The sequence below is a fragment of the Ovis aries genome, chromosome 7 (assembly GCF_016772045.2).
Source record: "Ovis aries strain OAR_USU_Benz2616 breed Rambouillet chromosome 7, ARS-UI_Ramb_v3.0, whole genome shotgun sequence".
Taxonomy (NCBI): Eukaryota; Metazoa; Chordata; class Mammalia; order Artiodactyla; family Bovidae; genus Ovis; species Ovis aries.
The window spans coordinates 56,135,946-56,162,540 of NC_056060.1; the positions used below are offsets into that span (position 1 = coordinate 56,135,946).

General features: G+C 38.4%; 1 protein-coding gene across 4 annotated transcripts in view; it reads left to right on the plus strand.

The window, feature by feature from the left end:
* Positions 1–26,595, plus strand: part of MYO5A (myosin VA) — a 197,176-nt gene that overhangs the window by 150,400 nt on the left and 20,181 nt on the right. The window contains exons 26-33 of one of the 4 annotated variants that reach the window (XM_015097035.4): positions 5,448–5,591; positions 5,818–5,871; positions 9,849–10,076; positions 14,472–14,572; positions 17,317–17,397; positions 19,118–19,316; positions 21,621–21,695; positions 22,983–23,076. In XM_015097035.4, the coding sequence (XP_014952521.1) occupies positions 5,448–5,591; positions 5,818–5,871; positions 9,849–10,076; positions 14,472–14,572; positions 17,317–17,397; positions 19,118–19,316; positions 21,621–21,695; positions 22,983–23,076 (976 nt within the window). The remainder of the gene's footprint in view (positions 1–5,447; positions 5,592–5,817; positions 5,872–9,848; positions 10,077–14,471; positions 14,573–17,316; positions 17,398–19,117; positions 19,317–21,620; positions 21,696–22,982; positions 23,077–26,595) is intronic. The other 3 variants (XM_015097038.4, XM_015097039.4, XM_015097041.4) reach the window with 3 other exon arrangements.

Below are 26,595 nucleotides of genomic sequence, written 5' to 3' on the forward strand. Positions count from 1 at the left end.
ATTGTCACGTAGTTGGAATGTCATATAGTTGGACTCATACATACAAGGGGGCCAAGTAACTGGTCCAAGGTCACAGCTTGTAAGTGGCAGAGCCAGTATTCTAACTGAGGCTTGTCTGTTCAGAGCTCCACACTTCACCTTCTCCCACTCAGGGGTTCTACACTGCAGTTCTCCAGTCCCCTTTGTACCTACACACAAACAGATAACATTAGTCTGGGAACATTGATACAGCAATATGGCCAGTATGTAATAGCAGAGGTTGTTCAAGTTATCTGTTGTGCAGCAAACCATCCCTGACTTTAGTGGTTTCAAACTACAGCAGTTTATTATTGTTCACATTTCTTTGGGTTTTGACTGGGTGGTACTTCTGTCCCTTATGGTGTGGGTTGAAGTATCTCCCTGCATTCAGCTGGGGTGAGAAGGTCTCCTCCTTGGGTCTCTCCATGTTGCTTCTCTCTTCAGTAATGCACTGAGTGGGTTCTAGGAGTGCAAGGGCAAAAGATGTCAGGCTGTTAGGGCCAGACCCAGAACTGGCATGGCAGCCAGTTCTGCCACATTTTATGGTCAAAGCAAAGTATGAGGCCAGCCCAGATTCAAGGAGAGGAATGGACTCCATCTCTTAATGGGAAGAAAGTTATTTTTGTTGGGTGATCGTTGGTAGCCATCTTTGGAGATTACCCCAGAGTTAGACTTTGAAGATTTTAAAATTACAGCTTCTGAGCCTTTAGTGGATATAAAGATGTTTTCTCCAAATTCTTACAGATTTGAGGGGAGAGGTAACCTTTTTCATTTCTCATTCTCACTTGTTTTATGTCAAGTGACTGAACTGAACTGAACTGAACAGTGGGATTTGGTACAGTTTTCATCTTTTTTGAAAAATGAAGTATGAATTGTGCTTCGGAAATCACCAACAGATCTTGGGGTATTGATACTGTCTGTCACATGCACTGACCACCAGCAGTAGGTCGAGGCAGGGTATTGACTGAACTAGTCATGCTTGTTGCTTGTGACTGAGTGTGTGCATCTGAGATGTGGCTGGCTTTGGTTAGTACTGTCTTCATCATGCGGCAGACTGCAGTAGCTCTCCTCCTTAGGACTGAGTCCATAACCTTAGCCTCAGTCTCTCTGCATTTCAGTTTCCTCCTCTATAAAGTGGCACTGCTATTATTATCTTACTTTATAGTGATGTTTTGAAGATTAAGTGAGTTAATTTTTACACACTTGCAACAGTGTTAGATACATAATTAGTGTTCAATAAATAAAGGTTTTTGCTCTAATAACAGGCTTTAAACCCAGTATAATAAACAGACTGGGTGTGGCCAGGATCAGAAAGATGGGAATCTGTAAAACTGGTAATAGAAAAAGAAAGACTGATCATCAAAGGGAAGTTGGGCAGGAGACATGGCAATCTAAGGCTATGGTTGTCACTTTGCTCTTCAAGTTACTTATGACCTTCAGGTTTGCATTTCTTCCTGCTACTTCCTGTATAATGGCCAGGTTTACAAATCACCTCTTAACAAACTAAAGGAAAACTTTCAACTCCTATATGTAGTATTCCCAAGTAACTCCTTTAGAATCCAGGGGCCAGGGCAATAATGGGATCACTCTTGCTTATAAATTGATTTTTTAAATTAAAATAGATTGTTTTGAAACACAGAATTCTGACCTCAGTCATGTATTAATAGCAAGTAAAAATAAAGGATTAATGTCTCTTTAGTCACAAATCACAGACGTGTGATTTTCTGTTCACAAGTCACACCCCCACTGCTGCTTCTCTGTGGAGAACTCACCAGCTGGCTCCGCTTGCCTTGTAGCCCGCCCACACTTCTGGCATCTTTGTGGTCTGGGGTTACAAAGACCATGTAACAGTTTTGGGAACCATTGCTTTCTCTGCTGTGTCATGCACCTTTCTTAGCAACCTTTGACTAATTATCTCAGTTCTGCTTCTGCTCTCAAGCTTCCTCACACTTGTCAAATCCAGGGAAAGCGTCACTGTAACTTTCTCAACTACTGTTAGCAATAATTCCAGGATGACTGCCAGGCCTATCATGGTCATTTTGTGAAGAAATTCAGTTATTTTCCTGATTTTCCTCTAATGAGAGATTGTTGTTATTTTTTAGATTAGTTTTTAAAGCTTCACTTTCTTGGAAAAGCCCTAGATGACAAAGTCCTTACAAAGGAAAGAAAGCAAAAACAAAACCCTAGACACCTTCCTGAGCTAGATGGTCCAGTCATCCTCCTTGCTCGTGTGGCATGGGGAGGACAATATCTCTTCGATTATACATGTCATTGGAGATGAGAATGGGCACCATTTGGAGCACTCTTAGTTCCTAATCATTATGTTTCAAGCACTTTTGCACTTATCTAGTGTTCCTATCCATAAAATTTTGTTCTTATCTATACCAATTAGTTAATTTTTTGTGTAATATTAGCTGGTATCTAAAGAATTATCCCACCCTATTTTAATAAAAGGATTCCTTTTCAACAAAAATGACCATTCAAGGCTGGAGAGGAATTATTCCCAAATGATGAAATTTTAAGTACAGTGAATGAAATATTATATTCACTCATAGGATGAAGGCTTCAGTTATAGTATGAAAAAAGGATTAAGTAATTAAAATTTTCAGGGATGTATACATCATTAATGGGCTTCCCCAGTGATTCAGAGAAGAATCCTCCTGCAATGCAGGAGCCACAAGAGACACAGGTTCAATCCCTGGGTTGGAAAGATCCCCTGGAAGGGAGGGAATGGCAAGCCACTCCATCATTCTTGCCTGGAGAATCCCCATGGACAGAAGAGTCAGGTGGGCTACAGACCATAGTGTCTCAAGGAGTGGGACATGACTGAAGCAACTTTGCACATATATGTACATCATTAATAAGATGAACAAACATTAAAATACATAAGATGGAATGTTTATATTATAAATAAGCTAAAATATCAGTATTTGTGGGGTGTATAGAAATAAGTATTTATATGAATGAAATTCTGTAGTGATTTTATGTTCAGGGAATATGTTATCTCTATTCTACCAAGTCAGGACAGACTATATACCCAAACTTTTTCTTACTCTGAGCATGATAAAATGGACAGTAAGAAAAAGTCCAGGCCTAACTAGCTTGTAGATAAATGACCCTGATAGCCTATAAGTGCCCCACTTCTTGGTTTAGTTGATTCTTCTTAGGTGTTTGTTTTTTTTAGAACTAGAATGATGCTGAACTTGGCACTACTAGGAATTCACAAATGATCAAAGATAGCTAATATAAAAATTATTCAACCTCATTAAATGGCAAAGAAATATAAATTAAAACAATAATGAAATACCACTATTAGTATGTCAATTTAGCCCATTTTTTTTTTAATGATATAACAGTCATTGCTGCTCCAGGCAAGGTGGTGGTTACTGATGGAAGTATAAGCAGGCCTAATAGACTTTAAAACATTAATGTTTAGATATTTATGTACTGTACTAGGGGCTTCCCTGGTAGCTCAGAGTTAAAGCATCTGCCTGTAATGCAGGAGACCTGGGTTCGAAGCCTGGGTCAGGAAGATCCCCTGGAGAAAGAAATGGCAACCCACTCCAGTATTCTTGCCTGGAGAATCCCATGGACGGAGGAGCCTGGTGGGCTACAGTCCACGGGGTCGCAAAGAGTCGGACACGACTGAGCGACTTCACTTTCACTTTCATTTATGTACTGGAATGTTTATTTTAGTATATTTCAATACAAAAATTAGAAATAACTTCAGTGCTCATCTGTAACATGATGAAGCAAATGATGGTATACATTTTAATACAGCCATCAAAAATAATGCTTTCAAGTATCATATATAAATTTGGAAAACATTTATAATAAATGCCAAGTTTTTAAGACGGTGCAAAATTATGATGAAATGTTTTTCCTCTTCTTTAAATTTATAGAAAAATGATTGGACAAAAATTATGAGTTTTCTCTAGATATGACATTATACTTACAGTTCTCATTCTTGTACTTTTCTTATTTCCTAAATTTTCTATGAAAACTTATTTTGCTTCTATATCAAGAAAAAATATTTTTTTTTTAAATTGACATTTGGAAATATAAGATTTGCTGATCAGTTAAGAGGGCTTCCCTTGTAGCTCAGTTGGTAAAGAATCCACCTGCAATGTGGGAGATCTGGGTTCAGTCCCTGGGTTGAGAAAATCCCCTGGAGACAGGAAAGTTTGATAATTATGCTTATTAATTATTATTAATTATAACCATTATTTGTATTTATTATAATTAATAATTATAAATAAATAAATTGTTGTTACCATTCTTTTTCTCTCTGACAAAAAGAGACTCTTTATCCTCTCCATTGAGTCTAATGATACAATTCTTTCTCTTAACTCATTAAAAATTCAAACACAAAGTAAATGAGGTAAAACAATTATGACATTCTCAGAATTTCCATGATGGTTAATTAGTTCCTTTTGCTTAGCTTGAATTAGTGTATCTTTATTTATCCTGGTAGTTCTTGCTGTGATTCTGTTTTGGAACAAGTTGACATACTTTTAAATGCTACTAGGTTATCTTTTAGTTTATTAAGGGCTATATATGTTTTGGTTTTTTTTGTTTTCTATCTGTATGACCTCAATATATTTATACTAGCATTTCACCTTTTCAAAAATCATTTTTCCTAATTACAAAAGTAGTACATGCTTATTGTATACAATTCAAATATAGCAATGTATGAAACTGAAAATGAAACTTTCCCACAGTACCTCCCATTCTCTAAGATAACCTTGATGGCCTTCTAGATTTTTGTATGCCATGGGCTTGGTATATTTAAAAGTCATGTGTATTTTTTTTAAAGAAAAATTAGATCACAATATAGATACTATCCTGCAAGTTGTATATTTCACTTAGTACTTTTATCTAGAACATATTTATCTACTTGTGTAGATCTACTTCATTCTTTTTAACAGCTGTAAATATTTCATAGTTTGATTATACCAGAATTTATTTAAGTAGGTCTCCTATTGACCAGCATTTGAAGTCTTTTCAGGTTTTATGATTACAAAAATACTACAGTGAACATCTTTTGTATTGATATTATTGTGTACTTGTGTAAGTATTTTTGTAGAATTAATTCTTAAACATAGATTGCTAGTTTAATGGATATACAGATTTAAATTTTAATGACTGCAGCTCACTTTCTCTTCTAAAGGGCCTACTTATACTTCCACCAACATAATGTAAGACACTGTTAGTCTTTGTCAATATGATGGAGGAAAGTGGTACCTCACTGTTGTTTAATTTGCACTTCTCCATTTATTAGCTGGTTGGATGTGCTATTCATATACTCTTTGGCCATTTATATTTTTCCTATAAGTTTGCCTATTTTTCTGTCGAGCTGTTCATCATTTTCTCATCAGGTTTTACATCTTATGAATCATCTTGACCATCTTATAATTTCTGGAGTTTAGGAGCCAAGTGAGAAGAAGGTGCCTCTGGACATGTCATTGTTCCTCAAGCTCCAGAAGCGGGTGACAGAGCTGGAGCAGGAGAAGCAGGTGATGCAGGATGAGCTGGACCGCAAGGAGGAGCAGGTGCTCCGCAGCAAGGCGAAGGTGAGCAGTGCTCTCCCAGCCTAGGGCCATGGCAAACTGGGTTCTGTGGGCTCTTCTTTAATGGGAACTCAGGCCAGAAGTACTTTAATCAAGTAGGATTTCCTTCAAGTGAGGGCTGAACTCTCCTTACTGTTTTCTGCAGAGCTAAGTAATATTCTGAGTAAAAATTAACAATTAAATTATAACTACTTATTTATAAAGTTCTTAACTCTATGTTTTTCCCTAGGAAGAAGAAAGACCACAGATTAGAGGTGCAGAACTGGAATATGAGTCACTCAAGGTAATGGGGAGTGTCTGGTCAAGACTTTGAATATCTTGTTTTGGCAAGAAACCCATTCAGAGCCTCTTTCTCTCAGAGAACATCCTTAATGGTACCTGAGGCCCTAGCTTAAGCTCTTTTCAGGCATTATTTCTAGCCTTGTGTTGTTACCTTTTTAAAATTCTCTTTCACATAAGCTAGATTTCAGCCTAAGCAGTAGCTGCCTTTGGAGGCTGTAGAAAGTAGTAAAGGACATGGACCCTGGTGTCAGACTGCCTGGGTTCAAATGCTAGATCCACCACTATATGGCTGTATGCAAATAATCCTTTCTGTGCCTCAGTTTTCTCATCTATACAATGGGAATAATGATATTTATCTTATAGGACTTCCATGAGGATTATATGAAGTAATTCATGTAAACTGTGTAGAATAGTGCTAAGCACATAGTAAAGACATGTTAGCTGCTGTCATTATCTTCATTGTTTTAAAATACATCAGCCTTAATTTTTAACAACAATCCTGCAAGTAAGCATTTTAATTCCCATTTTATACATAAAGAAATCAACACCAAGAAGTATAAGTAACTTCCTAAGATAACCCCACTAGAAACTGACAGGAGCCGACTTTGAATGTTGGTGTCTCTGACTCCAAACCCCATGCTCTAACCATCAAATCCCCCTGAAACTATGTGTTTGTAGAGAAAGACAGATATTTGTTTACAGAGAAGAAACATATTCCAACATATTTTAAAGAATAGTTGGAGGGAAGGGGATGGAGGTGGAGAACTGTATCTGCTTAGTGGTTCAAGGCAGAGTCTCACTAGATGGAGATAAGCTGCCACTGTGTGTTCTAGAGCACACGAACACAGGAAAAGGCACTGGTTAGGAACATTAGTTCCTAAAATGCAGAGCATCTTGGGTAACACAGAGATGAAGCCCAGAGGGGAGACTGTCCCATTGCTTGATTCGGAGCTGGCTGACACCTTCCTTTGCTTTCCAGAATCAAAATCTTGAGCCCCTAGAAGTCTGAGCTATCAGATTGTCAGCTGACAAGTCACCCCCAGCTCCAAAAGTTCCCTAGGCTATTAATTAATTTATTAGCCTTAAATTTATTATTCTCGATGTTTTCTGATTATGCCAGTTTTTAAACTTTTTTTCTGCTTTTGAAAATTGTGGTTTTAAATAGCTGGAAAATCGCAATAATGTTCATAATTATAACCAAACAAAACTAAAAATTAGAAAAGCCACAAAATGTTTAACAGTAGGCATTTACATAAACTTGAGAACTCCTGAGGTCTCTCTAAACAATCATGAGTTTTTTGGGGCTTGTTTTTAGTAATATTATGCAAGTCTAGTCCTGATAAATTATTTCCTAATACTGTGATTTAGAACATAATCTATGCACATTTAGAGGCCCTGTTCTGTGTGGATTGCTACTTCCCACAGTCCAGAGCCGCTGACACGTGCCTCCTTTCCAGGCTGTATGGCATCTTGGTGTGGAGAGTGCCTGTCCTCTACCCGCCCAAACCCGCAATGCCTTGTTCAGCTCCTTCCCCTGAAGACAGTAAGAGTGATTCTAAACACTTGACTGATAATACCTTATATTTACTTTACAATTTGAAATGTTTTTCCTTTACCTTATCTTCTTTAGTCATGGTCACACTTCTGAGATAATTTTTTATTTCCTTTATAAGATCAATTAACTGAGGCCTTAGAACAGTGAAGAGACTTACTATTGGTGAAGTCTGATCTTGAATCCAGATCCCCAAACAATAGGAAACATGCTATGTTCCCATCACAACTTGTTTGAAAACTAATTTTCACCCCCAAAATATGATATTTACTTTTAAAATACCCTGCAGGACCTTTCCCTTTCTAAATTATAACATAATTAAATAGTTTGCTTCCCCAATGAATGTACTACTGGGGTAGTACATTTTTATGTTTGTGGAAAAAGAAAAGGGTGGCAGCAAAGGGTCATCTCCATTATTCTCCTTTGTCTTTTATACTCTTTGCCTAGAAAACCAAATCATGATATGGTTATGCAAGACAGGAATCAGATGGGATGGGCTGGGATAGGCCAAAGGAACAGGGATAGGAATCTGATCTCCAGATCTTCTGCTTCTACCTGCCTTTCACAAAAAAATGGACAAAAAGAGACATTCCCATGTGAAAATGAAGCCCGGATCACAGAGTTCCAAAGTGTTAGCACAGTGTTTCTTGAAATGTGGTCCCTGGGACATCTGTGTCAACATCAGCTGGAAACTTGATGGAAAAGCGAATCTGTGGGCGTCACACCAAATCTAAAGCCCTCCACCCTCTAGGTGATTCTGATGCACGTTAAAGTTGGGAGACATGGTATTGAAGTAGAGACATTCATATGTTTTCTGTTGCAGAAACAGAAATATGAATCTGATTACTTTGGTGGGATACTGAGGATAGGAAGGAGCATTCATTTACACATCAGTTCAGTTCAGTCGCTCAGTCGTGTCCAACTCTTTGCGACCCAATGAATCGCAGCACGCCAGGCCTCCCTGTCCATCACCAACTCCCGGAGTTCACTCAAACTCAAGTCCATCGAGTCGGTGATGCCATCCAGCCATCTCATCCTCTGTCGTCCCCTTCTCCTCCTGCCCCCAATCCCTCCCAGCATCAGAGTCTTTTCCAGTGGGTCAACTCTTCGCATGAGGTGGCCAAAGTACTGGAGCTTCAGCTTTAGCATCATTCCCTCCAAAGAACACCCAGGGCTGATCTCCTTCAGAATGGACTGGTTGGATCTCCTTGCAGTCCAAGGGACTCTCAGGAGTCTTCTCCAACACCACAGTTCAAAAGCATCAATTCTTCAGTGCTCATCTTTCTTCACAGTCCAACTCTCACATCCATACATGACCACTGGAAAAACCATAGCCTAAGAATGAACTAATCCATGAAAGAAAAGGTTATAAATTCTTAAACCAGAAAAAAAACTGTCTTCAGATAGTCTTAGTATGACATATTAAAAGGTCTAATTTGGTACTACAAACCTAAAATTGCTTCTCTGGAAGAAACAATAAAATGTTTTATGTTTGTATGGAAGGGTCTCACTTTCATTATTGTAAAATCTTAGCACCATCTGCTAAATAAATCAGCATGGTACTTTTAATGCCTGCCTGCTTCACTATTTCCCACCCAGTATCCTATGACCTTTGTATTTTAGTGTCAGTAAACAGAGTTTAGCATCAGAACTCTATTCTGGGTTCCTGTTGCCATTGTTTGAGCAGAGCGTGCCGAGGGCAGCGCTAACTGGTGACATGAGGATGGCTGGTGGTATGTGATAGTATGGAGATGGTGAAGGATGTGTGTGTCCATCTGCATGGCTGAAGGAGGAGGTGGCCCATCCTCTCCTTCCACTTCTCAAGGTTTCTGCCAGCACCTTCACAAGACTGTCACACAGGAAAAAGTTTCAAAAATATATGTTTTTGAATATGTTTGTTGTTATTGAAACATTATAGAGAATTTTATTAGCTTAAATGTCATATAATTTCTTAATTAGAAATTAGAAGCCTAAAATTTCAGTGGTTTTTCTCTTCCGCTTTACAAAGGAGATAGGAGGATGCTACTCAACATTTCAGGAATCTGCTCATCTGAACCATTCATTAGAAGTACCCTGACAGTTGGGCCCTCATACTTGCTCTTATATTTACACATAAAGAAAACCTGAGCTTCTTAGTACTTATCCAAACTCGTACCTGAGGACTTAGCATTTTCTTTAGGCCTGTGAACACACCTGGGCAGATTCTAAAACCTGGGTTGATGAAGCAAACTATCACTCATCTTGCTCAGTTCCACTTGATGTTGACTTTCTGAATTTGCAGAGCTGAGTTCCCAGGGGAGCCATTCCCTAGGGTGGCTCTGGTGGTCTTTTCCAGCAGAATTCTTCTGCTCTCCTGGGGAAAGGTAAGTAATCTTATCTAAAGCTGAGGAAGACGGCGATGAACCATTCTTTGTCTCGTCCTACAGCGTCAAGAACTAGAGTCAGAAAACAAAAAACTGAAAAATGAGCTAAATGAGTTACGAAAGGCCCTCAGTGAGAAAAGTTCCCCTGAGGTGACTGCCCCAGGCGCGCCAGCCTACCGTGTCCTCATGGAGCAGCTGACCTCTGTGAGTGAGGAGCTCGATGTCCGCAAGGAGGAAGTCCTCATCCTGAGGTCTCAGCTGGTGAGCCAGAAGGAAGCCATCCAACCCAAGGTGAGCATGAGCAAGTGGCAAAGGTGGGTGCTGGGGACTGGCCTTTTCCTGTTCTTTCCCTCCAATTTATGTGACGGAAACGTAAGTGTATTTAGTCTAATTGAGGATATCATCATTTGAAAAAAAGAAACTCAACATTGTTTAAAAACTGTTGCAAACGCCAATTAGACTGAGCAAGAAGCAAGTGAAATCCCAACTGCTTCTCAAAGTTTCACCTCTCACTCATTAACAAAGGGCTTTTAAAATGAATATTTTTATAGTAATCTGATCACGATAAATTTTGATCAGAAATACAATTAAGTACAAAAATCCATAAATTCCCTTGCTGTGGGAAGCCATTAAATACAATTTAAAATTATTTGTTGAAAATAGCCTGTTTAACTGGAAAGATAACACATGTAAAGATTATACATGAGATCAATGAAGAGAAGTGACATGGAGATGATTTCTGCTCATCTCAGGGAATTCTGTTTAATGTGGGAGTGGGCCCAGATGGAAGGGGCTATATTTAGTGATTCCACAGAAGGGACCTAGGATGGAGATATAGATGGTTCTTTGAAGTCCTTCCCTGCCCTCAGGTAACTTCAGATCCACCACTGCTGTGTGTTGGTGAGAAGTGGGCTTTTTGTCATTTGATACCAGAGAGAATTCGAGTAATCATCATAAAACCTGGTCTGTGTTCCTCCTTGCCCATGTTCATGCAGCAAAGTGTTACCAAGAATTAGGCAGTCAAGTATCCCAGCTGCATGACATGTCATGTGAAAAATGACTGTAAGTCAGACAGAGACCAGTATATACCACGCAATATCACTTACACATGAAATCTAAAAACAGAAGCAGATTCATAGAACAAACTAGTGATTGCAGGGTAGGAGGCATGTAGGGTGTTGGGTAAAATCGGTGAAGGCAATTAAGAGGTACAAACCTCCAGTTATAAATAAGTCATAGGGATGTAATTTATAGCATAGGGAATATAATCAATAGTACTGTAATAACTCTGGTGACAGATGGTAATTAGACATTTTAATGATCATGATCATTTTGTAGTGTATAAAAATATCTACTCACTTTGTTGCATAAATGAAATTAATATAATATTGTATATCAATATAATTCAATTTTTAGAAGGCTATAGTATATAATGAATGGGATGCCTAGAAGGTTCAAGAGCACTTCTCTTAGAAATGGTAGTTCTGCACGTGGTTAAGATACCAGACCTGGCACATGACGTACTTGATAACAACTCACACAGAGGACTGAGCCTCTGAGAAACCAGCCTCCCTCTGCATGCTAGCTGGAGTAGCATCCAAAATGAGGATCCCTTTGTCTGCTTTCCTGTGGCAATCTGATATTCTATAATAACCAAAAACTTTAGTAAAAGTTAATGGAAAGAAAAATGAGCCAAGGAACGTAAAAACAGCTCAGCTCACAAGAGCATGTAGTTCTGGTATCACACACTCTCACCTACCTGCCTCACATATTCCATGTGATGACTTCTCTCTAGCCCCTGTTGGGCTGGCCCTATCTAATCAAGGTCCCTGCTCTCCAGGTTCTCAGCCCATGGATAGCATCAGCTTGTTCTCTCTTAAGAAAAATGCACAGGACACTGACTAAGACCTTTCAGTCCCAGGGTTGTTTGTCCCACTCCGTTTCTGGTCGAGAGACATTTCACAGCTCCTTTGCAGGCAGTGACACCCCATGAGCCAGGTGAAGATAGAGCCCGGCCACGTCTAGTTTGCCTGCTCTGCCTCCGCAAGTACTCTGGGAGGCTGCACTTGGACTAATGAATGACCTCCTGTCAAGGCACTGCTGAGACTCTCACAAACCTAAGATGAGAATTTCACCCCAATACATGAGCAGGAGGCTTGTTTTCTCACATTTTCACAAATACTGTACAATTAGAAAAATCAAAACAACTCAAAAAGAATTTCAACTGAGAATTAAGAGTTGCCATTCCATAAATATATGTTAATGTCCACTGCATGCCAGTTCCATGGATACTAATTTACATATAGAGTTAGTTTGAGGAGAAACCAGTCATGGTTGTTTTCACAGTTAGCTTTTTTCTGTTTTGATGGGGACTCATTGATGGAATTTATTTATGGAACTAAGAGTTTGTTGTTTTTTCCATTTGTTTTTCTTGCTTGCTGACTTGTGATTTTTCAGGATGACAAGGTAATTCTAATTTTTTAATAAGTATCCCCCAATATACGCAGTTGATCCTTTCTGGCCACCAAATCTACTTTGGTATTTACAAATTAATTTCCTGTTTGACCTCTTCCTATTTAAGAAGTCAGTGGTAAAATTTTGGATGTCATAGGTTCCTGTCTGGATCACAGAGAGGCCTCCATGACTTTTGAACTCATAGTCAGCTCTGTGACCCTCAGTGGTGGTAATGGTGGGCCCCCACAAGCAGGGAGGAAAGCCCTTAACTCAGAAGCACAAGCTCTCACTTCTACAAGCTGTGGGTTTGTTAGCCAAGGGTGAGGAGGAGCCTGAGGAGCTGAGCATCCCCTTCTTGGGAAGGGTGGGATTTTCCTACAAGGCGCAGCCCTTTCAGCCCTGGTTCCTGTCTTGGCAGAAACTCTGAGCAGTGAGTAAGGAACTTCATAGTGCTGGTAGTCTGAGTCTGATCCCATACTTACCGGTTTCTTAGCTAAGGTAGAACAGAGGAGGGAAGGACTGGCTACTTTATACCATCTTTCCTTTGGACTGGCTCACTAGATCAACTTACCTAATTTACTACAAGTTCAAAACCACATCATATAGGTTCTCAGATGCCAAAGAATACATGTAGCATTATTTAATATAGAAATTGGTTCTTTGAGTTATTTCTTAACACTAAAATTCTGAGTGGGAGGAATTCCCTGGCAGTCTAGTGGTTAGGACTCCATGCTTCCAAGCTGCAGGGGGCATGGGTTCAATCCATGGTTGAGCAACTAAGAGCCCACAAGCCATGCAGCACCGGCAAATTAAAAAAAAATCTGAGTATGGCTTTTTAAGAATAGAAAGATTTTATGCTTTAATAAAAGAGAAAAAAAGAAATTTCCTATCAAATGTATAGTAAAATATTTATAAAACATAGCTAAAATACTTTTTAAATGCTATATGTAGTGTTTATGTGAAAGATTTTTAAAGTTCAGTAGAATATAAATTCTTTATAGCTTTTATCATATTTTAAGTATGAATTTGTAAACTCAAAAAAGGACAGCATTAGCATATAAGTAAGATTTTTTTAAAAATAAATACTGGAATTCAAAAGCAAGTATTTATGGGCCTCTTGTTGGCATTAAAGTTATCTTGGTCTCTAAGATCACAATATTTGAAGTGTATTCTGTTATCTCCACTTTACTGTGAGACCTGGCTTTAGAGCAAACATTGACTAAAGGATTAGGCATATACTATTTAGACAGATAGAGTGGGCCCATGGATTCTAAAGGGTGTTATGCTTTAGAGACGATTAGAACAGTTGTTCTTATTGTCTATTCTTGCCCTGGTTTAGGAGGGATAGAGACTGGCTGGAGTAGAAGCAAAATTTTGAAATGATATTGATTGTCAAATGGATTAGACCAAAAAAGAAAAAAAAAAAGGAAGTAAAAATGTTAGCAGAAAAGTCCTTTCTATATAAAATCATTCGTTATTCTGACCTGCTAGATGTTTATTTCAAAAGCTTATATACTATTCCTATACCGTAACAGAGTAAAAAACATTAAATAACAGCAAGTGGTAGATAGTTCCAAGGAGCTATATCCTTCCCATTTATATATCTCTAAAGATGTGAGAAGAAACTTTAGTTTTGCTGAAACATAATCTAAACACCACTTTTTTTTGTACTGAGTTTTTAACAGAAAAATGAGTTTTGTGTCAAACTTCTCATATTTCTTAGGGCATTTGTTTTGTTATAATCAGTCCAGAAGTAAAAGAAAGAACAGTACATTCCATTGAATACTTTCTTGGTGTTCTTGCCTAGTTATTGTTTTAAAGCTATGTATACTGGATGGATAGATGGATGGATGGATAGACAGATAGAAATAAGTATATTTAAAAGTGTATATGCAGCATTAGAATAGTAACCAGGCAAGAACACTGATATTTATGTATGTATTTCACACAGCATAAAACACACATGGCCCATCAATGATTTTGTTTTCTCTGGAATCACACCATCTTTGTAGTAGAGTGTTAGGGATCCTCAAGAGAGGGACAGAGGTGCCTCGTCCTCTTAACTGCCTGTGCCCCACTCTCTGTAGTCACCCTGGGGCTAGCGTAGATCTCTGGTGGGGCAGGTGTGTTGTGGAACACATAAACCCCCTATTCTGTTGGAAAGAAAATTGTTACATGTGGTCCAAAGCTTTTGAGTTAACACTTAATGTGGAAATGTCTTTTCCCCTTTAGAACACAATGACAGATTCCACAATACTTTTAGAAGATGTACAAAAAATGAAAGATAAAGGTGAAATAGCACAAGCATATATTGGTTTGAAAGAAACCAACAGGTAAGTTGATCTTTCTTTATTCATTTTGGTTTAATCATGTTGATCTCTAGTCTTCAAGCCAGCCTCTTGTACAGTGAGTACAAATGTTTTTGCATTGTTTTGTTAGACATCAGCTGACCTTCAAAAGGGATCCAACGTTTCCAATATATTCCCAGTTAAAATCTCATTTATAAGACGGTAGCATTACTGATAAGAAATTGAAAGGAAAATGTTCTTTACATCAAGGGAGTATATTTCTGTGTTTTTAGGGCCTTAGCCTTGAGAAAGAACATCAGTTGCTTACTCTGTAGCATGGACTCTCAGGTAGTCACTTCCGTTTGTTATTCAGGATGGTTATTTGTGAAGGTTTGTAGGGGCAGCTGCAGCTTTCAGTAACTGAAATTTAACGTAAAGAGAAGTGATGAAATAGCTGAATCACATCCGTGTTGGCCATACAACTCTCGAAGGGTACCATGACTTCCCAGGATGCGACCTTGATATTTGGGACCAAGTTTTTGCCACGTTTCCTAAGGTGTTCTGAGAAAATCCTAACACTGGTTTTTATCTCATTTACTCTAAACACGAATGAAGTTGTGGATGGCACTTAGCTCAGTCTTAAGAGTCTTGGGTGGGCTGAGAGTGCAGATTTGCACAGTCACTAAATGACTGAACTTTCCCCAAAGCTTTCCTGTAGCTAAGATTATCACTGCTCATTTCTGAAATTCCTCAACCTTTCTGCCACTCCTGCTTCCCAAAGAACCTTCATGCTATTAAACTCTGAACTTAAAAGACAACATACTTAAAAGAACTTGGCCAGTGATGATAACAGAGATTATCAGTGTACATCTAGATCTCCTGATGCATAATATCAGAATTGGTGTACAGAAATACTTCACAGACTAAAGAATACTGCCATGCAAGATATAAGGTATTTACTACCTTCTTTTATGGACAAGAGTAGAGAATGCTTATAAAAGTATTTGGTTAAACTTAAATTTTAATTTATGAATGTAAGTTGTAAGCATACCTTAATAGCTGAGAATGTGTTAATGTAAAAAGAGCTATATTAAATTGTTCATCCATCTGCTCAGCTATTCAGTCACCAGATATATATTGTATACCTGTTTCATCCCAGACCATGTGCCAAATACTGGCAATAGAGCATTAAGCAAGGTAAATGCTGTCCTTCCCTTCATAGAGTTTGTAGAGTGTTGGCGAGATAGCCAAGAGAATTTGGACTTCCCTCGAATGACAGTGGAAGCTGTTGAAAGATTTTTAGAAGGAGAATGGTATGATGAGATTGGAAAGCTAGCCTTGGCTTTTATATTAGAGCATAGACTGTAATGGAACAAGATTAAAATCATAAAGACCAGTTAAGAGGTTATTCCCATAATTGAATGACTGGTTATAGTGACTTTGACTTAGTTGGTAGCCATTGGGATTGAAAGTGGGACACTTAGAAAGATACTTAAGAAGATGAGGTGAGCATCCTTGCAGTTTACTGGATGTGTGATCAGGGGAGGGGGATCATGAAGAGCAACTCCGCAGCATCTGTGGTGGATACTTGGTTATATAGAGATGCCACTTCACGATGCTGGGTCTGGGATGTAGGGAAGTACAGGAACTTATCAATAGATTTACAGATATTTAAGGAAGAGAACTTCATTCGGAGATTGAAAATATAGATCTGGAACAGGAGAGACGTGTGGGCTGAGATGTAAATATTGAAGTCATCAGCATGTAATAATACAGTTGAGACCATGCAAATAGACCAACTCTCCAGGGAAAGATGGTAAATGGAAAGTAAAAGAGCAATCTATGAAATTCATTTATGTAAACATGGTATCAACAACAAAAGTCTAGTAAGAGGAGTAAGATCCTGGGCTCCGTAGTCAGATAGCACCTGCCAGGTATCTAACTTCTAAACTTTGGTATCTTCTTCTGCAATATGGCAAATGATATATATTGTTATTAGGAGAACTAAATGAAATAATGCCTGTGGAAGGATGTGAAATAGTGTCTGATACTTGGCACACACTCAAAATATTATTTTTATATACTCTAATCAGTTTCATCAGTTTTATTTGTTAATTATACATTCTTTTAATAAAATGTGTGACTTTTCTGGTCAAAAAGCACTTTCCCTGGGTCTTAAAATTAATTTTTGACACAAAAAATTTTTTTTAAGTTGTGTCATAAAAGCTGGGAACTTTGGACATATTGATCAGTTACTCCTATAAGAACTTTTCAAAGCAATTTTAAAAATACAAAACTAGATTTTATCAAGCTAAAACAAATTCCTATCCAGAAGACTTAAAACTTTATTTTGAAATGAATTATAAAGATTGCCACATGAAGACAATAGCTTAAATTTTCATTCTATATGTGTATGACTGTTGTAGTTAGTCTCTAACATAATGTGTGACATAAGATCACTCTGCTAGCTGAACAGAATGTTAAAAACAGATGTCTTTCTCACCTCCTGAGTCATTTATTATTTTGCAGGAAAAGTAGCCCTGGATCCTTGATTATTTTGTTTTAAATTCCCCACCTTTACATGTGATGTTACATATTACTCATTAAAAAAAGAATATTAACCAAAAGCAGTTTCTGTGGTAATGTCTTAAAGTCATCTGTAATTAATAAAGACAGTCCTAGTGATTTAATAACATGTTGAAATACCATGTGCTGCTGTTGACCGTGGTCATCTCATTCCCGCCCTGTATCCCTTTGTGTTTTGCATTGTTGTTCCTTTTGCATGGAAGATCATCTGCTATGGATTGCCATGAGTTGAATGAGGATGGAGAGCTGTTGCTGGTTTATGAAGGGTTAAAACAAGCCAACAGGTTATACTTGTCTCCTCAAATTGGAATGTTATTAATTTGTTGTTTTTCTTACTAACAGTGGCCTCCTGACTTTAACTTCTATATTTCTTATACATTGTCTTCCTGGGTAAATTTCCGACACTAAAATTCGTGAACGTCTCACTAAGAGTGGAAGAAAACCCAAACCTCTCAACTAGAGCCCAAACAACTGCAGGAAAGATTAATACATATTACTTAGCTTGTTTGGAATCATGATCAGTTCAAAGGATATCTGTGCCTGGGCAATATAGCTACATTCTTATATGTTATCATCATGCTGCCTAACAGCAGTATTCAGTACATGACTTGGCATTCAGTGTGGTTATTGTGAAATTCAGATTTGTGAAACAGCAAACCAGGAGGGTTTCCTGCACAGCTGTAGTTCAAAATAATTACCCAAACTCATCATGTTAAACATGTTTAGGAGAAAGCAAATAAAATTGAAATAGCAACACTTCTAACATAGACACTCATCTCCTCTAGTGATACTTGTGTCTTAAAATCTTAAAAATACTGGGTTTTTTTGATCCTAAAAATACTGTTTTTATGTCTTAAAAATACTGTTTCAGTGATTAATTTTTAAACTACTTAATAGACTGTTTTGTTCAAGGAGCTTCTACTTATTCTGCTTTTTTCTTATCACATACTGTTGTCATTAACTTTGTGATGTTATTGGTTCAGATCCTTTGGAAATTTCGTAATCCCCAAAATATTTTTAGTCTGTTGTTTACTCTTTGCTTATAGTAGTATCCATAAGTTTGCCCAGCATTTGCTAACCAAGGGGATTGGAATGAAAACATCTTTTCTTTCTTCCTATTAGTTAATTCCTATCTATAACTTTGTCTTGTCTTTGGGAAAGGGAGTGAATGTAGAATGGAGGTGCCTGGTAGAGGGAGGTTGCCAGCTGGCTCTGCTATTCTCTGGCCAGTGCCCTAGTCCATGGCACAGCTGACCTGTATGTTTGCTCAAAGCTCAAGAACAAATCTGTTGGTCCCACTAACAGTGATCTTCCAAAACCATATCTTGTTAGGATTCTCTTACTGATAAGGAAGTTATAGGGGAAAAGAAGATGACAAATTTAAAATATAAACAAAATTTCAGAACTCTGTCTGCATTTGGGTAAATCTGTATTTCAGAATAGCACTCTAGCCTTTCTCCCCTTCAGAGATAAAAGTAGGACCCTGGTCACAAACCCCCGCCTGGAATTAGTAATGCTGAAGGTCTTCAAGGCAGATTTAATTAAAGTGGGCATTTGTAATCTTGCCCTCCATAGTGATTGTTTTGTGGCAAAGGCATTATAGTAATACTAATTTTGCCAACTTAAATGCTACTTTAAATTAATGCTACTTCAAATGTAGTAAGCCATGTTAAAGTTATGCCTTTTAATTGTTTTAAAAGACATGTCTTTTAATTGTTTTAATTTCCTATGAAGCTTTCAAAGGAGTAAAATTCTCCTGGTTTTCAGGGCCTCTGAGAACTTTGTATTTGTAGCAGGGTCCTCAATTCAGAAAGACACATATGTGAGTGCATTCATTTCGTTTCTGGCTCCATTTGAGTTTCTAGACTCTAATCAAGTCAGAAGCTACACAGACACTACAGAGTCTCCATTTTTCTGCCCTTGCAAGTGAACACAAAGCCTCACACCCACCAGGTAGGGACTCAGATGTCACCTCCCTTTCCTCCCTGTGTGGCTTCTCCGCAGGCTCCTGGAGTCCCAGCTGCAGTCTCAGAAGAGGAGCCATGAGAATGAGGCTGAAGCTCTCCGCGGGGAAATCCAGAGCCTGAAGGAGGAGAACAACCGGCAGCAGCAGCTGCTGGCCCAGAACCTACAGCTGCCCCCAGAGGCCCGCATTGAGGCCAGCCTGCAGCACGAGATCACTCGGCTCACCAATGAGAACCTGGTAAGGACAGCAGAGCAGCCCTCCATGCTTTTGGAGCAAAACCTCCTTCCTGGCTGGGGAAGATGCCGTTCACTGCCCAACACTTATGACCCTCTTTCTCTAGTCCAGACACATAAGGAAAATACAACTATGTTGGTAGAAGTGAAAAACTCGTGTACTCGGGTGGTTTGTCACAGAAGGCTCAGGCACCTCTCAGCACCTCAGCCCTCGCTTGGAGGGTGTGGAAGATGCTGGCCGGCTGTGTGCTGGGGTCTTGATACCTTGAGAGCTCAGCTTCCTCTGCTGCAGCTGCACACTCTGTGCCATCCAGGAGGTTGTGTGGTTGCCACAACCTTTGGTTCCCAGGCACCACTGAGGCCCTCCCAGCCCCTACTCAGGCAGATAGCAGGGTTAGAGTTAGTTAGCAAGCAGATGGCAGAACCAAAGAGGGCTGTAGGTTGACCTTGGTTGGGACTCCAGGGTCAAGGAGAAACATCAGGATTCAAGATTCTACATTCTTGATATAGAATTCAGACAGTAAATGGAGAGATTTATTTTTTCCTTGCCAGCTAGATTCTGAGTAATGGCACAAAGTCCAAGTTTTTTTTTTGTTTGTTTTGTTTTTTTTTTTTTTTTCTTTCTGTCCTTCTTTCTTTTATAGAAAATATTTTCCAAAATATTTCTTTCTCAGCCACAAAATAATTTTATTACAGATTTCTACTTAGGTTTGATGAACATATTTATTAAATTAAAAGTCACTGAATAGTTATATTTCCTTTTTTTTTTTTTGGTGGATGGTAGTGGGGCTTTGCCACACGGCTTACAGGGTCTCAGTTCTCTGACCAGGGAACTCCTAATTCCACATTTCTATATAAAATCTATACTAAAGTGTCAGACTGGTTTTGAGAAAAGCTGTTTAGGGCTAGTGGTAATTGTTTCTTTAATTCAGGATTTTAATAACTTGTAATAAAATAGTTTGGATTTTCTCTGAAGATTTAGCAACCTGAATTATCCATTAGTGATCATTTGCATTACAGGTAGTTTTCTAGTGTCACCTGTCCAACCAACTTTTATATTAGTAGGAAGCAAAACCCAAAGGTATTCTTCTCCCAGTCTGTCCTTCCTTCTGAGGACAGCATGCTGGTGAGACTGTGGCAATGGGAGAGATGGGTGAGGGACTTGAAGTCCAGACTCTTTCCAAAGTGCCTGAAATATCACTGATTTGTGGAGGAAGATCTGAATCATGATGTCATTTTATTACTCACAAGTATATTGTTGCTTAAACTAACAGTGCTTCAGTGCCTAAGAATTGATGAATAAACTCAATAACATAATAATGATTGATTAGCATATAAATTCTGTGCTTTTAAATCATTATCTTAAAATACAAGGTGAAACCATGAAATAAAGATGCTTCTGGGTGGTAGATTCTCAGAGTTGTTTTGCTAAGTTGGTTAAGCATTTCCCTTGCAATCTTGTGTGCATTATTACTTTTCTTTTTGATTTTGTATAGCTGATACAAAAATAAATCAACCCCTTCCATATTTTAAACTGGTGAAACCTAGTTTGAATTTTAGGAAAACTCTTTGTAGGTTCATAAGCTTCTCCTGCCTCACTGATTGCTAATTCAGGAGAATGGATTCAAACTTACGTACAGGGGATGATGCAGTTTTTCACTGTCATTAGAGTGTCTTTTTTTGCATTTCTGTAGGAAGCACTTGGGCAGAATATTAAAGCACCGGTGGGCCTGGGCTTTGTGTTCTTTGAAACTCTACCCTGAAAACCCTTCCCACAAACCCTACCCTACAAACACAAACACAGAGATGACTGTTCTGCCTCCTCTAGTGAGCAAACTTCACAGGTTGCCCCAAGCTGCCCTTCAGAGAAGGAAGGCACACAGCTTCTGCCCAGTCCTTCCAACATCAAACAAGAGCTCCAACTTTGCCGTTATTCTCACTTTTGTTTGAATTCCCTTCCCCACTCTTGCTGCTGCTGCTGGCAGCAGAGAAAGTGCAGCAGCGTAGGAGCAGGTTAGAGGAGTGAACTCACAGCCTTGTCTGGGGAATATGGACCACAGCTCTGTTTACCTGCTAATATCGCCTGTTTCCTCCAAGCATGTGAAAATGTATTTGTGGATATGGAATCAGAATCATCTGCACTAGAAAAATTAGAGGGCAATGACAGATGTCAAATCAGAGCCGTTTGAGTCTATATATATAGATTCCTTATCTGTGTTTTAAAATATTTTACAATTGATTTTGCTGAGATAGCATTCCCCTCAAAGACACAAAGAAAAACGAATGTCCATTGTGCCTGTTTTTTCAGTATTTTGAGGAATTATATGCAGATGACCCTAAGAAGTATCAATCATATCGGATTTCACTTTACAAACGGATGATTGTATGTAAAAGAGTGCTTTCCTGTTGTCTTCCTCACTGTTTCTAGCCCTCTATAAGCGAAGAGCACTCTGCCTGCCCTTCCTGGGAGGTCTCTTGAGGAACTTTCACAAAACCTGTTTCTCCCCACAGCTGTCTTTTAGCCAGTGATGTCGCCTCTGTCAGTGTCCTACGTCCATTGTCACCTTTGGTTTGTTATTAACACTAGGCTTACAGTGTGATGGAAGCAAAATATGATTTGAAAGGTAAAGTAAAAATCCAAGAAGCACAACTGAACACTTTGAAATGTTAGCAACTGTTCCTTTTGAATCATTGGTCGAATACCTAAATCAGCCCTGTCTAAATTGGAAAAAGAATGAATACTTGTATTTATAAACGCCTTTTAAAATCCATAACCTGAATAACAACCACAAACCTCTTAAATCATTGCTTTATTTCCGCTTGAAGCTCCTGGTTTGCTGTTGCCCACTTTTCTTCTTAATTATTGATTGTTTGTCTCTGCCTGTCATTTGAAAGAATTCTTGATTAGGGAGCCAAGTATCACACCTTTGTGTTTTTTTTAACCCCTGCCCATGAACGTACTGCTTTTGTTTTCTCTTTTTGCAGAAATCATATGGAATTATCCCCTTTTTTCCCTATAAGCAAAATTGTATTACCCAGGAGATTTCTATGGGTGTGTTATCTAACTGCCACTTAGTCTGTCAGCCACTCTCTACTGTTCTCTGTGGTTATTTTTTAACTTACCTTTTAATTCCCAAAACCTCTTAACTTTTCTTAGTTACAGGACTAGTTTTAGCCTCTCCAAAGGGTGGAACTCGTAGAGACAGTGCTTCACACACATAGGTGTCAGTTAAAAGCCCCTAAGTGCAGCCATCCTTAAAACTTCACACAAAACTGTGTGCATTCATCAAAATTTACCTTGCTTATTCCCCCTTTAAATGAAAAACTTTCTACTGAAATAGCAGTACATTTTGTGAGCATTTAATTGTTTTGCCCCCACGGAATCTACTGGAGTCTACTCACTCCACAGTGAGCCTGCTGTCCATCACGCTGTAAAGGAGTTACTGCACTGTATATTTTAACATTTGCTTTTGTTATAGCTGCCTTTCCTATTGCCTGCCAGTTTTAGCCAGCTGGGGCTCCACCAATGAGCTTTAATGGAGCTTTTACGTAAAACTAACTTTTTGTGTAAAACTAAGTACTGTTTCTGTAACTTTGTGTCTGCTTTCCTCCCTGCATTTTAGATGATTTATTTTGATCTTTCTGTTATATTTCTCATTTTGATCTTTAGGATTTGATGGAACAACTCGAAAAACAAGATAAGACTGTCCGGAAACTGAAAAAACAACTTAAAGTATTTGCCAAAAAAATTGGTGAACTAGAAGGTATTTAAACATGTTTTTATGACAATTGCTGAACCTTGGTTTTACATACTATACTAGTGGCTTAAGAGTGTGGCTCAATTTGTGTGTGAATATTAGGGACAATAACAAAAATGACTTTAGCAAACTTGGCCTCCATGGAGTAGAAATTTTCATTGCTGAGTGGGGAAAATGTTCTTTTCATGGTAGTACTAACTTACAAAAAGAGTGAATTCATTCAATAAACATCTAATGGCTGTCTTCTGTATGCCAGGCACTGTGCTAAGCAATGTTGCATGTCAGTTAAGCGCATGGATTCTGTAGCCAAGTTTCTTGGGTTTAAATACTGGCTCTTGCACTATTAGTCATCTGATATTGGGCAAGTTACTGAACCTGTCTATTCCTCACTATTCCCACCTGTTAAATGAGAATGATAATGATATCTACCTGACATGGTTTGTAATGATTAAATTAATTAATATGTGGAATGAATTTAGTATGGTTCCTGACACATAGTAAATGCTATCTACAACTTATTTTTATTACTGTTATTAGTATTAGGGATACTAAGATGAATAAGACAGTCTGTGTCCTCAAAGAACTTACCATCAAATGGAGAACAAAAAGAGAAGTAAATAAGAAAAAATGAATTGTAGTTATAAAGGAGAGTCTATAAAACAAGATTTATATATGATGATGATGGGAAAACACCTTGAGAAAGAATCAGATATCAGTTTTTATTATATACAAACGATTCTGGTGGGTGAGTGTTTGTTCCTTCAGTAAGTAGGTGCCAGGGATGTAGCAGTGAACAGGGCGAAAGCCACATTGTAAGCTTATCCCAGCAACGATCTCATTGTTCTAGAGATTTTGAGCCCCTCTTTGGAACTGCCTTCAGACCTACGCAAGCTATTACCATTTTGACCAGAAATGATACTGTGCAGTCTGACTACCCATCTATTCTGTCATTGTCACGGAATAATTTTTGCTCTGCTCAAAGGGTGAACATTCCCCATCACTGGGAATGTTCAAAAGAATCTGCCATGATTGACTGTCTGGCTTTCATTCCTCCAACATGCCAGGCCTGCCACAACTCTTCCACCTGTTTGATCTTCCCACTTCTCTTAGTCAAGGCCTGCTTATCCTTTGAGACCAGAGTTATATGTCAAATGCTCAAGAGCAGCCTTTCCTGATCATCTAGACAGACCCTACGGCTGTACCCTCTGTGGCACCACAGTTCATCTCCCACCTTTATGGTCTTCACTGTCATGTTTTTAGCAAATTTGCTGTCTGATACTGGCTTCCTCAATGGATTGTGATCATTTTGAGCATGGTGACCATCTGTTATTTCCCCTTGTTTTCACAGCACCTAGCACATTGTCTGACCTGTCATAATCATTCCATTAATGTTTGTTGAATGTGTAAATAAGTGTCAGAAATATTTAGAACAGCAACATGGATATTGACTTTGAAGAGGATAATACTCCCTCCTATGTACAAATACTGAAATATTTGTTTAGATATCAGATAGATTACTTTATAGTCATGTTTTATTATATAATCCTTTAGCATTATGTGATTCATCTATTAAAATTTTGAACCTCCAAATCACATACATGGGCTGTAATATCTATTGGCAGAACTTTAAAAAACCTTTATTCAGAGAACCTTTCTGCACTTAACTCTGCATTAATTATATCATGAGATGATAATTAGACAGCAGCGGCTGCTGCTGCTAAGTTGCTTCAGTCGTGTCCGACTCTGTGCGACCCCATAGATGGCAGCCCACCAGGCTCCCCCGTCCCTGGGATTCTCCAGGCAAGAGCCCTGGAGTGGGTTGCCATTTCCTTCTCCAATGCATAAAAGTGAAAAGTGAAAGTGAAGTCACTCAGTCGTGTCTGACTCTTAGCGATCCCATGGACTGCAGCCCACCAGGCTCCTGTGTCCATGGGATTTTCCAGGCAAGAGTACTGGAGTGGGGTGCCATTGCCTTCTCCATAGACAGCAGAGTATCTGCTTAAAAGAAACTGATTTTAAGGGTATTAACTTGTAAAATTATTTTTTAAGCTCCTAATGATTCATTTACCATATATTAGTAACTTTTGATAAATAGAAAAATCACTTATTTTACATTTTTACTTAGCTTTCTTTGATATGTATATTTTTACTTAAAGGGATACCTGAGAATATTTCGTGATGTTAATGATTTTAAGCCATTATCAGTCAGAATTCAACCTCATCAGTTAAACTATCCTGCCAATTGTATTCTTAACTCTATAACGACATTTGAAAAGGTAATTCATAGATTAAACAAAAAAGACATGATAGTCTTAAAAACTGAGCTAAATGATACACAGGCTACAGAATATGATGAAATTGGCTTATGTGTCTTGAGCACTTACTGAGTGCAGTGTCCTTCCCCTCCCCAAGGCAGAGCATAAAGGCTACAAGCTCTTCCCACACCTTTGTCTCCTGTTGTCTTATCCCCACGGTGCGTAGAGAACACTGATAACTTTGTAGAGCAAAGCACCTTCTAATAGCTAAAAGTTTTCTTATTTTTTCTGAATATATAATAATGTACTTAAATTCTTCTGGTTGAAAATAGCAAGACTTACCTCCTCCTATGGGCTATGCTTAATTAAAAAGACATTTTTAGACACCATCTAAGACTTTTTTTAATGCCAACATGCCTAATTTTAGCAGAAATTATAAATTTAAATCAAGGGTGTTTCAAAGTTTGATGTGCTTTGTGCTATATTTTAATCCAGGAGTGGGTGTTCCATCTCAATTTTCATAAAGTCAGTGAATTTAGACCTAAAAGAATTCTATAAATCAGTTAATTACTTCATAGGAGACAGAGCTGAGACCCAGAAACGGTGACTTCCAAAGTCTCAGCCACTTAGTGGCCAAAGTGGAACTAGAATCCATGCCTCCTGAGAACCACTGACTTCTTTCCTTTGTGTTGTATTTCTCAACAGAGTCTTTCTTCTTTTTTTTTTTTTTTTAATTTTTAATTTTTAATTTTTTTTTTAAATTTTAAAATCTTTAATTCTTACATGCGTTCCCAAACATGACCCCCCCTCCCGCCTCCCTCCCCACAACATCTCTCTGGGTCATCCCCATGCACCAGCCCCAAGCATGCTGCACCCTACGTCAGACATGGACTGGCGATTCAGTTCTTACCTGATAGTATACATGTTAGAATCCCCATTCTCCCAAATCATCCCACCCTCTCCCTCTCCCTCTGAGTCCAAAAGTTCGTTATACACATCTGTGTCTTTATTCCTGTCTTGCATACAGGGTCGTCATTGCCATCTTCCTAAGAGTCTTTCTTCTTATAGTAATTCATTTGACTGTCTCAGTTAAACCTGAGATCAAGGTCTTCCCTGTACCAAAAGTGAGGGGGAAAAAATCCTCCAATTTCCTTTCTTTTTCTAGGATAAAAAGGTCCAGGAATGTTTTTCTCTCAAGTATAAATAATCTAGATTATAGAAATAGGTATTGCTTCAGATCTTTCTAGAAAGATGTCTGTATTAGATGGAG